The 15,025-nt window shown below is 40.0% G+C and overlaps 1 protein-coding gene across 1 annotated transcript in view; it reads left to right on the forward strand.

The window, feature by feature from the left end:
- Positions 1 to 10,711, forward strand: part of cep89 (centrosomal protein 89) — a 58,592-nt gene extending 47,881 nt beyond the window's left edge. Inside the window, exon 18 of the mRNA XM_037096319.1 lies at positions 9,636 to 10,711. Within this exon, the coding sequence (XP_036952214.1) occupies positions 9,636 to 9,813 (178 nt within the window). The 3' untranslated portion in view covers positions 9,814 to 10,711. The remainder of the gene's footprint in view (positions 1 to 9,635) is intronic.
- Positions 10,712 to 15,025: the final 4,314 nt, after the last annotated feature.

Genomic DNA, 15,025 nt, shown 5'->3' on the forward strand with positions numbered 1-15,025 from the left:
CGGCTGGTACTTTGTTGCGCCTGAAACAATGTAGCACTTTCCCTTTATTCCCTTGTTAGTCCGTCTGTTTTTAGCTCGGCCTCTGGGCTTGCTGCCTGCTGCTATCAAATGAAAGCTAGCTAATCAGATTGTTAGAAGATCCTGTCCTGCTCTGCCCTGAGGGCATCTTAATGACAAATAACACACACTCCCACACTCATCTCTCACACCACTAACCTCGTGGCTTTATGACTCTACAAACCGCTGCACTGCTGGCTTTGGAATACTGCATTCACCACTAGATCAGCTATACCAAGCAAGTACCCTGCTCTTGACTCTATAAGTCATCAGAGTACATGTGGGTGAAGCCCTGTCTAACCTTCAGATGATAGTCGCTACAGTAGGCTATTTCACCAGCCACACTAAAACTGTGACATTATCATTGTAGTAGTTAGTGGTGAGTTCTTGTCCCACTTGTAGTTTTGAGAAAACCAGCTTCCCCCTGTTCTCAGCTGGTACATTAGTTAGTTCAGCCAAGAAGTGATCTGCTCAGCTGAAGTCAAACTTCTCAACTCAACACAAAGGAGAAATCTATGTCTGCCTCATTTTCTTTTCTCTCTGATCCACTGCTTTGTATTCTGCCTGTGCTACAGCAGCAGGGTTGCTGATAGGTTGTGATTGCTGCCTGCCTGCTGAGTTCTGCGTATCCTCCAGAGAAGCAGCACTGCCTGAGACTTCCAGGAGCTCAGGAGGGGATTGTGCCTTCAGATCACTATTTCCCCTCTAAATGCAGTCGTGTCTTCCCCATACCCAGCCACAAGAAAACATAAAAAGTTCTGCTATATAAAAGTAAATAGTGATCTGTATAAAGACAGTGGAAGCTTTGAGTTTACTCGCATTCTGACAAATAGTTCTCCTTTAATTGCTTTCAGCAGCTTGCTGACTGAGATGTTGATTATATAATCAATTTGCAGCACTTGTAGAATTTTGTGGGGTTGAATGAGTTCAGTATCTCCTGGCAGACGCATTATAATTTGTTGAAATTGATAAAAACATCTTGAGCATGTACTGAGAGACGCTTGAATAGAAAAGAATATATTTATGGTGAGTTTAGAAAATATTTATAAAATGTTCTATGGATTTTTGTAATAGATAATAGTTAACTCTTCATGTATTATAAGTAAATATTGGCCACTGCAACGTGAGGTTCAGTTGCGTTTCTCTGTAAGTTGGGTCGGTTTCATGTTTTTTGCCACAGCCAAAAAAACCAGCCTGCTCTTCTTTATATGTCACATCAACTGGTCTGCTCTGAGTCCAGCCTCAGTAGTTTCAGCTAGGTGAAACATACTAAACATACTAAAAACATACTAAAACTGACCTGAAGCCACAAAATCTAACTTTTGATTTATGTGTTGAAACTTGTAGTTGCTGCAGTGTTAGTTATTCTCTCCTGTTTCCACACGCTGGAAACTATGCAGTGGTAAATTGCTGACATTATTTTATGTTAATGGGGTACACACTTGGAACCTCATGCATAATTAATGCTGCGGCTCATGAATGCAGATCAACACATTTTAGTTAGCACTTAATTATCCCTTGGTTGCCCATCAGGTTTAGTTTTAGTTTTGTTCTGAGTCTGCTGCATCCAGCAGAGCTCAGAGGATCACGGCTCATTCTCTTTTCCTCTTGTGTTGCTTGTTACTTGGTAGCTGTTATCACAGGATGGATGAAAGGCACAGGTGCTGTGTTTCCTCCGAGGTTCATGTAGTGGCCCCATTCATGACAAAGACTTCCGTCTTATGACTAAGTAGTAAGAACGCATCTTTTAAAAAATACAAAGATGAAGCTTTAAATTCACAGTGATGGGTGGTGATTATATGACATACAGTTGAAATACTTTGCTAGTTACAGCACTCAGCTCACATGCATAACATGAATAATCCACAGTCCATTTGTAGAGCTGCATTTAGCTCCAAGATTCTCCAACTTTATTTGAATCTACTGAAATAAACCACTGTAGACGTGAATGTTTATTGCTCAATATAATTTGCCTTACAATGGTATTCAATAACTTAATGCTTATTTCATAAAAGAGAAGCCATATATGAACCAGTGTCAGGTGTATGTTTGGCCCCTGATCCCTGTATGATTTATTTCTGTTTTTTTCTGTTTTGGAACGTTTTTGTGACGTCAAGTTATTTTGAGTTGTTTTTCTGCTGCCATCTTGTTCGGGGCTTCCTGACGGAAGAGATGTTTGTCAGTGGGACTTTTCTGGAAAATGAAGGAGAAATGAAAAGACGATGGTAAAAGTAAACCAATATTGAATATAATCCATTTAAAACAAAAAATAAGTTCCACAAGCATGCTCAGCATTAAATGTAAAACTTGCTGTGGGACCATCTAGATATTGATTTAAGAATAGCTGGATTCAATTAAGAAAAGCCAGTGATGTGCAATGTTACACACATTGCTGCACACATGACTTATTACTCAGCCACAGCAGTATCTGTCTGGATCTCAGACTATTACATTTTCCATTTGTACTTGTGCTGAAATTAGTATATCAGTTAGAAATGATTATATTAGTAAAGGATTTCAGCCACAGCAAATGTAATTTGCAAGATAGAAAGGTTGTCTCAGATTCAGGTTTATGAATTTGGAAACGTTCTAAGTGCAGCAGTGTTGTTCACCACGAAAATGCTGGAATATGATCATGTATGAAAGAATTTGAATCTGACTATTATTGTAACTGTAGTACCTCAATATTGGTATTTATGTCATTTAACCAGAAACTTCTCCAAAAACAGCTTCTGGGCCACGAGACACTTACCAGCTTGAGTTGCTCATTATCAACTTGTTATGGCCTAAGGTATAGACTATCAGCAAGTAATAGTGGAGACACAGATATAAGGAAACATCTTGAGGGTTGTTCCTGGCTCCTGAGTATTTGTGCTAAAATGACCCACTTCACTTCAGTTATGGAACAGAGGGACAAAGACTTTCTTGAAGTGATAATTAAGAACTGATTGCCAGTGCCGCTGTTGCTCCCTGTGGCTGTGTGACGGCTTGACTTGCCTTATAAACCCCACTGCTCAGAATAACACTGAATAACATTAGTCTCCATGCTGACAGGACGAGGATGGTGAGGAGGGAGTACTTCTGTTGCAGAGTGACAGACCATATCTTGAGATGGCTGCTGCTTACTCAATCTATAATTGTGATGGAGATGTACCCGAGTTGCTGCTGAGCCTTCCTCTATAGGTCCCCCACAGAACACATACACAAACAGACAATTTTCCATCCTTGTAGCTACAAGCCTAATCTTTGTATTCTGGCTGAGTAGCTACCGACTGGAGACTCTGATGAGTGTGGTTGCCATGGGTAACGCATGTGTGCATGCTGTTTGGGTTGGAGGTAATTAGCAGACAGTGGAGTTTGTGAGGGTATTAACTCAAGGACGACAGGGGACAAAGTTGTTTTTTTAGTTCATTGCTTAAGGTAGCAATTAATTAATCTTTACTTTAATAAGATGTGGAGCATTTTTCTCATATTATTCTACATAATATTCACTGTTTTCAAGATAAACTGGGTCTCAGTAGGTTTAATGAACTGACATTTAATTGGACAAAACTAAAGGGTTTTATGGCAAAATTCTTCATACCTAAACAACAAAACGGGTAATTTCCCATTGGCAATTATAAACCATTCATACAAACCCTTCCTTTTCTGCCAGCTCTAAGGTTTTGTTGAATTTAGACTAAAACAACCTGCTTGAACAATCGTTCTTAAGATGTTACAATATTCTTTTACACCGTGTGGCTAACTAGTGATGCAGTAGGTATTTTGTCAAGGTAGAACTCGGCAATATGGCTTCAAATTAATACAAAATAATAGTTTAGGGCTATACTGCAGTAAACAACATATATCTTAATATTTTGAAATCTCCACAAAAGCAAGTGTGGACAGGTAAATTGTAAAATCAAATATCATGATTGCAACAATGTTGTAGGGATGATTATTATACTTTCAGAAAATATTGACACAATGAGATATTCAATAGATAATCCCCAGTAATGTTGATATAATGACTAAGTAGGTAAAGGCATGTATTACAACAAGTAGAACAGCTGCTACTGTTAAGCAGCCAAAATTTCATCTGACACAGAGTCTAATGCGATAAAGATTACATATCGATATATTGCCCAGCCTCATGTTGAGGAATCATTGCACTGAAGTATCCTGGCAGCAGAGACTAGTAATAACATGATACATCTCAAGGAGTAGATTATATACTATGAGTTTGACACTACCATGGAATTTGCCATGTTCACGATCTTAGTTTAGCACTTTGCTTTCACCAAATGCAACTGAGGCAGACTGAGATGGCATTAGGTCTGCAGCTATTTGGCGAGAAACCAAAGTATTGGTTAAATTATAATTTTGACCAAGTGATGGCTTAGAAATAAGTTCAAGGATCACTGAAATTATTATTATAATTCATCCTGATGGGGACATGAATGTCATCACCAAATTGTATTGCAAACCATCTAATAATCGTTCAGACGTTTCACACCAAGCCACAAATCCTTGACCTCAGTGTGGCGGCAGAAAAAAACATCAGTGGCTCATCAGAGACATTAGGATATATTGCTCACCAACCACAAATGTCCCCTCCAAGATCCATAGCTGAATTAAGATGAATACTATATTAATCATATGTTGTAGTTGTAACCCTAACCCACTGTGCCAAAGTGAACCACACATCCAACTTTACCCTCTTCAAGCTTTTGTCAGAAGTTAGAGGTACAGTGTGTTCATCCTCTTCCTTATCCTCTTAGTCTGTAGCTTTCTTCCTATCCTATGTGGGTAAAACGCATAACATTTTTGTGATACAGTGGTGCTGATGTTCCCACTGCTATAATAAGTGGCTAACTGTGCACAGACAGAGCTGCTGATTGCTTCAGTTGCTGACGTGTGAACATGACAGAAGCTCTTCAATCCGTCAGCCATTATAACGATTACAGCACACACAGGTAATTGTGTGCTGTCTCCTTGGAGCTGTTATTATTTTTCTATTATCATTATTCCTCCTTCCCTCTGTGTGTGAGAGGCTGCTAGTTGATTCATCCAACACACGTTTACCGTACTTGATGCATTTCTGGTGCAGTTGCTCTGGTCAGTCTAACCAGTCTGAATGCATCAGCACAAATGGATGATGTGTTGTGGCTCTGAAGATGAAGACAAAATATTAATCCCATTGTATGTAAAAATTGTGCACAAAATAAGTGCATGACAGCTGTCTTACAGGGTCTCAATGAAACCAAACAGTTTTTAATCTTACAAACAAGCATTTATTTCTATTAAGAGTGAGTTGCTTTTTTGAGGGGTTCAACCAAGTTCAAAAATATCTTACTCTTGGTTGGATTTGGGCGATTATGGTTAATGATGGTGTGGTTTATATTATGGTTAGGCATAGTGTTTTAGGGGGTTAAACTGTGGTTAGATAAACAGACAGTTTAAATGTACAATATGTAACTTCTGCCAGGGGGCTTTCTGTCAAAACAAGACAAGACAAAAATTATTTTCGTGCTGTGTGGAGGGCCGCTGCTCAGCTGCTTAGAGCTGGCTAGACACTCTGGATTAAAGCCAGACCCTCTGGAGAATAAAGACCCGGGGTCAAATGTATAAAACTCTGAGGATATTCTGATATACTGATGTGCTAAAACTGCACATAAAGCCATTACAATTCTCCAGCAAGCTTTTGACAAACTGCAAGATTTTCTTTTTAACCTGAAATTAGTCTTTAAAGCAAACAAAACCAAATGCATGATATTCTCAAGAGCCAGACATATCGCAGACATTTGTCTGCATGTTGCCTTTCTAACAGGACACAGTACTGAAAGGGTTTCTTACTACAAACATTTGGATATCTGGTTGGATGAGAAATGCACATTTAAACTTCATATTTACTCACTTGTTTGCTGCTTTTTCTGGTCCTAGCTTGCTATCTACGGATCTGACCTCTGTTTATTGCTGATTATGTGCTGTAAAGTCGACTGTTGACTGGAGCTGGATGGAAAATGTCCTTTACTTCATGAATATAATATTACAGAGAAGAGAGCGAACCAGTGTCTCTTGTGAGTGCTGCATTTAGCTTCAGGGACACACACCCTCAGTGTTCTCACTAATGTTAGCTTACAGCAAGTGTACATTAAAGTAAACAAGCTGTTTGGGGCAGATAAACACTGCATGAGTAACACAAATAAAGACAAATGTTCATGCCATCAAACTTGTTTCACTTTTGATGTGTACCCCATTAAACAACCACCGCTGCTGATGAAAATCTGATGGGACTCAGGCACAAATGTTCACAGGTGAGCTAAAGTTTTATTCCCATTAAGTTCAATCTTGTTCACCAGCCACATGAAACTCACTGTTAGTTAAACGTGTGGATTTCTCTGGGTTTGAACGATGTTGGATACATTTGGGATAACTTAAGTACACACCTCAAAAAGATCTACAGTATAACAAAGGCCTAGTCATTTTTAGACATTTTAATGTGGAATTCCTTCATGTTATATCTTTAAAATTCAGATTAAGATTGTTCAAGATTGTACAAATGATTGACAGCTGCATAACTACAAAGTGTTTCTAATCTGAGCAACAATACAACAAATTGGTGGTGGAGAGAATTGAGCTGCTCAGTGAGAGATGATTAGGCTGAAATAGTGTCATCCTCTGACAGGTAAGAAGCTCATCTGGAAGGAAAAGCCAGGAAACTGGCATTTTAATGGCATCAGTTGAGTTTGAATGTGTGAGCACTTCCAAGTCCGAGCCTTTAGTAATGATGCCTCTGACAGTTATTCCCATATGATCTGAACGCAGTATGACACTGGCAGAGTCCGATGATTGCTGCTTTATTTAGAAACTCTCCACTTGTGCCTGCATTGTTCCTGCTAAGTTAATTTGATGAAAAAGTTCTGTTGTGCTTCAGCTAGGTCATTACTGAGATGATGGCAAGTGTTGTGGCCAGTGGGATTTAAAACCGTCCAGCACATTTATTTTCAAAAGCCTAATGTTTTATTTATACACTTTAAATGGAGAAGGTGGCATTCTGGCCACAGTTTAATGTTTTGTCTCACCAAGTCTGAACACAGTGCATCTTATAAACACTGATGTAGTTTAAAACGAATGTGCTGTCGAAGATCGTCCGCAAAATGTAATCATCTGAATTGTTAAACCAAAGCTAAATGTGGTTGCAAATGGTTGATAATGATATCTTGACAACCACAAACAAATAGACAAGTGGAGATGAAAACACCATCTTCCTCCGTCTTCTGGGCGTAGCTTGTGAGTCTGTGTTTGTCACTGTGTTGCACTGTCAGACGGCCTCAAGACGACAGCAAATCATCCTTCAGGTCCTTTAGAACACAGTCTTCTGATATTCATATTATACTTTTAATTTTGAATTTCATCACACCTGTTATCTTCTCCTATTACTTGTGTAATCATCCCCTGGTTGACTGACGCCTTACCACTGACATGAAGAGTGCACCTCACATGACAGCTGTTCACACATGGATAAACTGATAAATAACACGTAGTACAGCGGCGTAACAGAAGATCAATAATGCTTAACAAATCTGTATTTATCTGCTTAGCTAGTAACTGTTTAATGTAGCTGAGGTGACCTATATTTCATGTTGTGAGGAGCAAAATGTGAAAAACTTGCTGATGTAACTGCAGCTAATTAGCTTGCATATGTATACACACACACACACACACACACACACGTATACATCCGTACTTGATACTTATAATATTTTAATGCTTATGGCCACTATTTAAGCCGAGAATAAATGTCCAATAAATAACTGGGTTACAGCATCACAGAGCTGTTACTTTAAAGGATCTATTTGCATTAACAACAATGAAACTGCACCAAGTTACCAGTTTATTAGGTACATCTGGCATTCTCCAATACAACAGTCGTCCCTTCATTAAGATTCAATTGATCATGAAGAATTTGCATTGCCTTATAATGAGGTATTGGTAAAACTCTATAATAGCCATCATTAATAAATGGTAAATTTATTGTTAATTAAATTTTAGTCAATAGTTGTTTCACAGTTAACAATGGAGTGCTTTTAAGCCATTTATTTAGCTGTCGTTAAAGCAACATTATATAACTTCTTTACCTTAAATTAACAGCTTCAGAATCATTGGAATGGTACAGTGTCATGTAATGGGGTAAATCACAAAATACAAAAATACAAAACCCACCCAGCCAGTTTGTTCACCCTGCTGCCATCTGACAAAAGATACAGAAGTATCTGCTGCCACAGTGCCAGACTACAGAGCAGCTTGTTCCCCAGGCTGTGAGTCCTCAAATCATCATCAGCGTTCCTTTTTCTGAAAAAGATGTAGCAGGACTCCTAATGATTTAAAAGATGACAGTATATTTACTTACCTCAATTGTTACAGACTGGAGATTTGTATTTACCACAATGGTATCACACCCAGAAGCTTTGAGGCACCAAATCCCACAAAATGCCAGTTCTACATAATGTTGCTGTAATTTGTTGAAAAATGACTGTTTAGTTCATTCAAGTATTTGGTTGTTCATGCTTTATTCATTCTTTAGAAATCATCAATTGTTCATAAACATTAATGAACCAGTTTACCAGTTTAATTAAATGTATCATTTATGAAAGCTGATTGTTATGGAGTTTAACTCCAACATTTATGTAACAATGATGGTGTATGTTTGGGTTGACCTTTCTGGAGGTATTTTAAGAGAGTGATGCATTTTTAAAACACTCTTCCAATCTCTCTCATACTCCCATTTCTTCCATTTTATTGCCTCCATTTTGGAGTCCCACCACTATAAAATTCAGCCAAACCAAAAACAGTCATAATTCTGCTGTCACATTGCTGCTTTTCTCTGTTTCAACTACAAAATACAATGCTTCAGGCACTACTTGAGGAATAATTAGGAAAGGAGATGATCCATGCAGTTGTATTTCCCAGCAGCACGATGTTTTCGGCTGAGGAGGAGGAGGAGGAGGAAGAACCATCCCTGAGCTACTCTCATTCTGCACAGTGTAGATTGAAATGTGAAATGGAGCTGTGTGTTCTCAGGATGTCACCGCTGGCTGCAGCAGTCATGACGGTGTTGGCAGCTGCACCGTATGCATCAGCAGACGCTGTAACACTGGTGTAAAGACGTGGCACACTGAAAATGAATCAGCCATTAGTGAGCACTGAATATGTCTCAGGAAAAGCACTGTATTATAGAGACAAACCTTGCTGCGGTCGGCCTGGTCGCTTACTGTAGCCACAGTGACGTATGAATGAGCTTCATTACCACAGTGATGCTGCCTGTCACCTGTTGTTGAACCTCAAATCACCTTCTCTCACCACTACACACACTTACCTTCAATGTACTGCCTCAGTCTGCTCACTTTCTTTATTAGTGTATTCTTCTGCAAGTCATGTCTTTACTAATCATTTCAGCTCTGCAAAGTTCCTCAGTCTGCACATTATCATCATTTTCACTCTAATATTGTCAGATTTTCTGAACCATGCTGTGTTTGTTAATTTCCACTCTTTACTGACTTCCTCCCTTGTGCTCCTGCCTCTCTTTGCTCCTTTAGGGAAATAGAGGAAGAGTTGGAGGTGGTGTGGCAGGCAGCAACCAGGGAGAACCAGCAACTGAAGGAGACTCTCTTGGACTCAAAGCTCACATCAGACCTCCGTGGTTTGCCTGACTCCAGTCACCAATACAACTCCCTGGATGAGAAGCATAAACATGGGCTGGATTTCTATTGTTAAAACTGCTGATATCATGACCCACATGTATGAGTGGTCACTGACAATAGCAAGAGAGACATGTTAGATAATTGTGCATTAGTTACAGTCCTGAACATGCCAAGACGCAGGCAGCTGCCAGACCTTCCTTATTTCACAGATAATTAACTCACAACTTTATCTGTTAAAATGTCTTCCTGCTGGGTAAGCATCTGCAGTGTAAAGGATGCAGTTGTATCATGGGCACATTCAATTTACAATTTTTATTAGTGTAGGTAAACTTATAATACAGCTCATTGTGGCCAAATAAACCTGACATCAGTCTGGCTGGTCAGAAAGATTTCCATTTAATGAATAAAGTTTTGTGTTATTTTTTGGTTTTATTGATCATGCCAAGTTTAACAGATAACACAAATACCAAATAGTGAAGAAAGTTGCATCATTTTGCTGGATTGGAGCCACAGTGGCCTGAAGAAGGTGGCTACTGTCGCCATCTGCTGGACATATATGGTAATTGTTATCATATCAGCAGATGAGAAGATGAATGAAAGTCAGTGTGAGGTTATTATAAGGATAGCTGTGCAAACCTGTTTGTCTGTGTCTTTGTGTCCTGGGGTCAAGTATAAGTTAACATATGTCAGTCACATACTTCACTGTGTAAAGCTTGATGACTGGCTGTATGTCAGAGATACAAATGATGATTTTCATGATGCGTTTCTTGTTTTGAAAATAATAAATGTTGACCGGAAGAGTAAAACAAGTGTTAAGGTAAAAAAGATATGCACATATATTTATAGATGCCTGACTGCTTCCATATTATTATTACCTTCTTCAGATTACATTTGTGGCTGATTGTGGCTGTTTCGGCTGAACGCGTAAATTGGTTTTGCTTTATAATTAAATCTACTTTAGACACAGTGCAGTCCTACTGTTTGGCTTCTGTGTAAATGATTAAGCAGATTTTCATCGTCATGAGACTCATTTGGTTTCTTTTTCTCTGACTCAGAAATTGTTCTTCACTGGGAAAGTCTGTGTAACAATAGATGTTTTCCCACCATTGGGATTTTATTGCTTGGAGCACGCCCTGTCAAATACAGACATAACATCAAGTTGTTAGTGAGACACTGAATCATCCCTGTTTATCCAACTGCTGTCCTGCTGAATTAGACTGAAAACACGAGGCAAAGTGCTGTCTTGTATTAGAGACATACCACAAATACCTGCTGACGTACACAGACCAGCATGACAGCTGTAATGGGGCTCAGACAGGTAAGATATCTGTGAAGGAATGAGGGATCATCTTAATACCTGGTGTCATGGTGGAATGTGCAACTTGCCAACAACTGAACTGCAAATTAGGCTGTTCAGACGGTCAGCAGCAGTGTCGTCAGCAAGTGACACGTACGCTTTAAAAAACAGTGACGAAAGAAACACGACACTGAATACTATGTTTCTGTCTGTCATACACTGCCAGGTTTTAAGAATGTAAAAATATCATCTTTGAAATGGACTTTCTGTAACATTCTGGACCCACTGAAGCAAAACATCCAACAAATGTGATGGTTACAGATCTTTGAAATTAACAGAGTTGAGAGGGTTTTGCATTAATCAGCAATGGAGGATTGGCCGAGCTGATAGCACACACACACACACACACCACAGTAGTCTGTGAAGCCAAAGTTGTTGGTAGACAGTTAATGTTAAAACCATCTTATTTAATCTACTGAAAGGTCTGTTACAGAGAGAAGTGGACTTAGGTTGTTGTTTGTGCAGGGTAGACTTTGAATCACTGTAACTGTATTTCAAGTACAGCAAATACCCAGTTTTGTTGTTTGTGTCAATACTGTCAGCCTACTGCACTGTGAAAACCTCTGCTGGTCTCGTCCCTGTATGAATGGGGCATAGTGGCCACAGTCGGAACTGCAGGTCATGTGACACACTCTCTCTATATACTGTAACCTGTATTTTTAGCCATTAGGTCCAATCTAAATTTATGTCACCAGGGGCTGTAAGAATATATAATATTTGTGTACCATTCATGTGAGCAGGCAGTCTCAACATTATATTACATTCACACTTTTGTCCAAAGCCACTCACAATAAGTCCATTCAAATTCAAAAAGGAGCAGGAGCCTGGACTGGAGGTGAGGGGGCAGACAGGACGACCCAGCAGAAAGAAGATCAGTGGCGACAGCTTCAGTGTGGATGAGAGAGAGCTGCTCAGCAGAGAGATGAGAGAACAGAGGAGGAGAGGTCAGCGGGGAGAAGAGAGCCGAGGTCGGGATGGTTGGAGACAGTGTGGGCACAGTTGGGTCGAGACCAGTCAGACGGACAAGAAGTGATCAGAGACATGAAAGTAGGACGGGGGTTGGGGGAAAAATAACGAAAGATCCCAAAAAGAAGGGAGAGGTAGTAGACTTCAAACTTCTTTCGATGTTATAGTCTCTCAGAAGACTGACTTTGAGAGGAGCCTGTCCAACTATTGAAGCGACAGGCCAAGAGTATCTGGTGGACAGTAGATGACAACAGCGGGCCAGTACCACCGCCTAAGCATCATCTGCGCAGTGCCAAAGTTTTCCTTTTCAAAATGGAGCTCAACAACAAGCAGTGAAGCTTCTTCTGAAGAAGCCTCAGCAAACCGCCTCCTTGAGTCCGAGGATGCCTCAGGGGTTCTCATGTGGGGTCACATCTCTAAACTGACCTTTCACTCCAGGTTCCAGCGGACATGCCAGCTCCTCTGTCAGCATTTCTGGTGGCCAAGCCTATTCAGAGATGTCAAGGAGTTCATGGCTGTGTGCTCTGTGCCAGAAGTAAGGATTCTCATCGTCCCCCTGCCTGTGCCAAGTCGCCCCTGCTCCCACATGGCAGTTGGCTTTGTTACAGGTCTTCCTCCCTCAAATTGTAACTCCACCATCCTAACAGTTGTTGACCGTTTCTCCAAATCTGTCCATTTTGTTCCCTGAGGAAGCTCCCTTCAGCTGAACTCCTGATTCAACATGTCTTCTCCATCCACGGCATTCCTGTTGATATTGTTTCAGGCCGAGGACCCCGACTCACATCACGAGTGTGGAAAGCTTTTTTGCTGGGCGCCACCTCCAGCCTCTCTTCTGAAGCTCTCACGTCTGGGATGATCATTAAAGACTTTATCAGCTCATCACTACCTGGATCACTGGACCCTCCTCAGTTTGCCGTCTCAATAGGAGTACTGATGATGCCATATCACATGTCCTTCCAACCTCTCCCACCTGGACATCAGGAAGGGGAACTATGCATGTTTGCTGTTTATTGATTTCGTCTTGCCGTTGGACACCATAGTTCCCCTCAGACTGGGCACCAGGCTCAGGGATCTGGGGCTGAGCTCCTCACTCTGCTCCTGGGTCCTGAACGTTCTGACCAGCAGGGGGACACTGTGGATACACTGTTAAAGGCATGAACTACATGCTTGCAAGTCTTCAGTACATGGAGGTGAGTTTTTAATCAGCATATCAGAGTAATATTGTAGTGGAGTTAAAGTAATCACTAAGTAACTCAGATGTTGTCATTCAGTTAGTTACTCTGTGTTATGTTACAATATAAAGGAGCATATAAACTTTGGGTGGTGTTCATCTTTGGTGAACTTCAAATTTGCAAATTTCCCCTTAATAGTTTATGGTCATACAATAGTTACTGTTGGATGTTGGACCTCCTATAACTAAACATCTGTCAGTACATTTATCTGTTTATGGTGCAATATCATATATCTGTGTAGGAGCTTCAGCTTAAAACTATCAAAAATGTACTAAATTATCAACAGAGTGTGAAGAGGTCTGTGTTCTGTTACACAGCTGTCCAGGGAAGTTAGCATTCTGACCAGCTAGCTCTGTCCTGTGTCCTGTTAAAGACGTGTAACTCAAAAGCTGATAAATGGAGAAATGTGTGAGACTGGCTGGTTTCCTGCAAGCTAACTTAGCTATTCTAGTCAAATAAAAGACAAAACAAAGTCATAAATTATCAAGAAAATTAATATTCTTACACTCCTTTTCCTTATTTAATAGAAAAATACAACTGTATTTATTTCCCTTACTGACCTGAGACATCTTTGCCTTGTGGCTCAACTGTTTTAAATGCAACAACTAATCAAAACTAACCAAAGGTTTAGGTTGGTCTTTCCACTCCTCTAACAATCGCCAACTTTGGTCTGGTCAAAACAAACCTTTAATTTATTGCTCTAGATGTTTTTTTAGATGCAGGGGACTCAAGTCAGCTTCAAGGCCACTAGCTTCACAGCTAACTGAGCTAACTAAATGTTCAAATTACTCTTTAAAAAGTCTCTAAAATTCACCCTTGAAGGCAATGCCAGCAATTTGGTACCTACAGGACATTATGTTGGTTACAGATTGTTTAAAAGTTGATGCAGGAGGAGTGAAGATATCCTGACATGGATTAAGATATGAAACACTTTCCATAACACATTCAGAAAGCTTTGTTTGTTAACAGTAAACATCCACAGCTCTCGTCCTCCATGTTTGTAACTCAGGCTTTTTATAAAAATGTGTTGCATGAGTAATATTGTCAGACCTGATAAAACTCCTTCAGGGCTACAGATCTGTACAGGCAGTGTAGCGGGCTACTACCGGACTAGTAAATTGACTCTGACGTTCATTAATAGTGAAGTGCCTCTTTAAACACACCACAGTACCCACTCAGTCACGACTGCTGAGAACAAGTGAAGCGGCTGCAGAAGGGTTTAGTCAGCTGAGGAGATACTTGACAGTCATATATTGACAAGTCATTTAGCTGACTTCAGCCACCTGCCTGCACAGCTGTATCTGACTTCCTTGTTATAGAGGGCAGAGGACACGTTTCCAGGTTATCTATTACCTTCGTGCCATTGCACTCCAGCTTTTCCTGTTCATAGATAGATAGATAGATAGATAGATAGATAGATAGATAGATAGATAGATAGATAGATAGATAGATAGATAGATAGATGCTTTATTTCTCATCTAATATGTGACAACCCCCAACCCTCATCAAGTTAAAACCGCAAAACCCCAGAAAAACTGAAAAATAAACTGCTAGAAAATATTAAATTAGATCAATATTTTGCAAATAAATTAATGAAGCAGCAGCCATTCAAAGATCTTCATGACATGTGATCTGAGAAACGCCAAAAACTGAAGATGACCAGGAAGTAGAATGACAGGCTGTGATGCAGCGAAGGGCAGTTTCCAGGTCCTGATTGGCTCTTTCAGTCT

This window comes from Acanthopagrus latus, chromosome 4, assembly GCF_904848185.1.
Source record: "Acanthopagrus latus isolate v.2019 chromosome 4, fAcaLat1.1, whole genome shotgun sequence".
Classification (NCBI taxonomy): Eukaryota; Metazoa; Chordata; class Actinopteri; order Spariformes; family Sparidae; genus Acanthopagrus; species Acanthopagrus latus.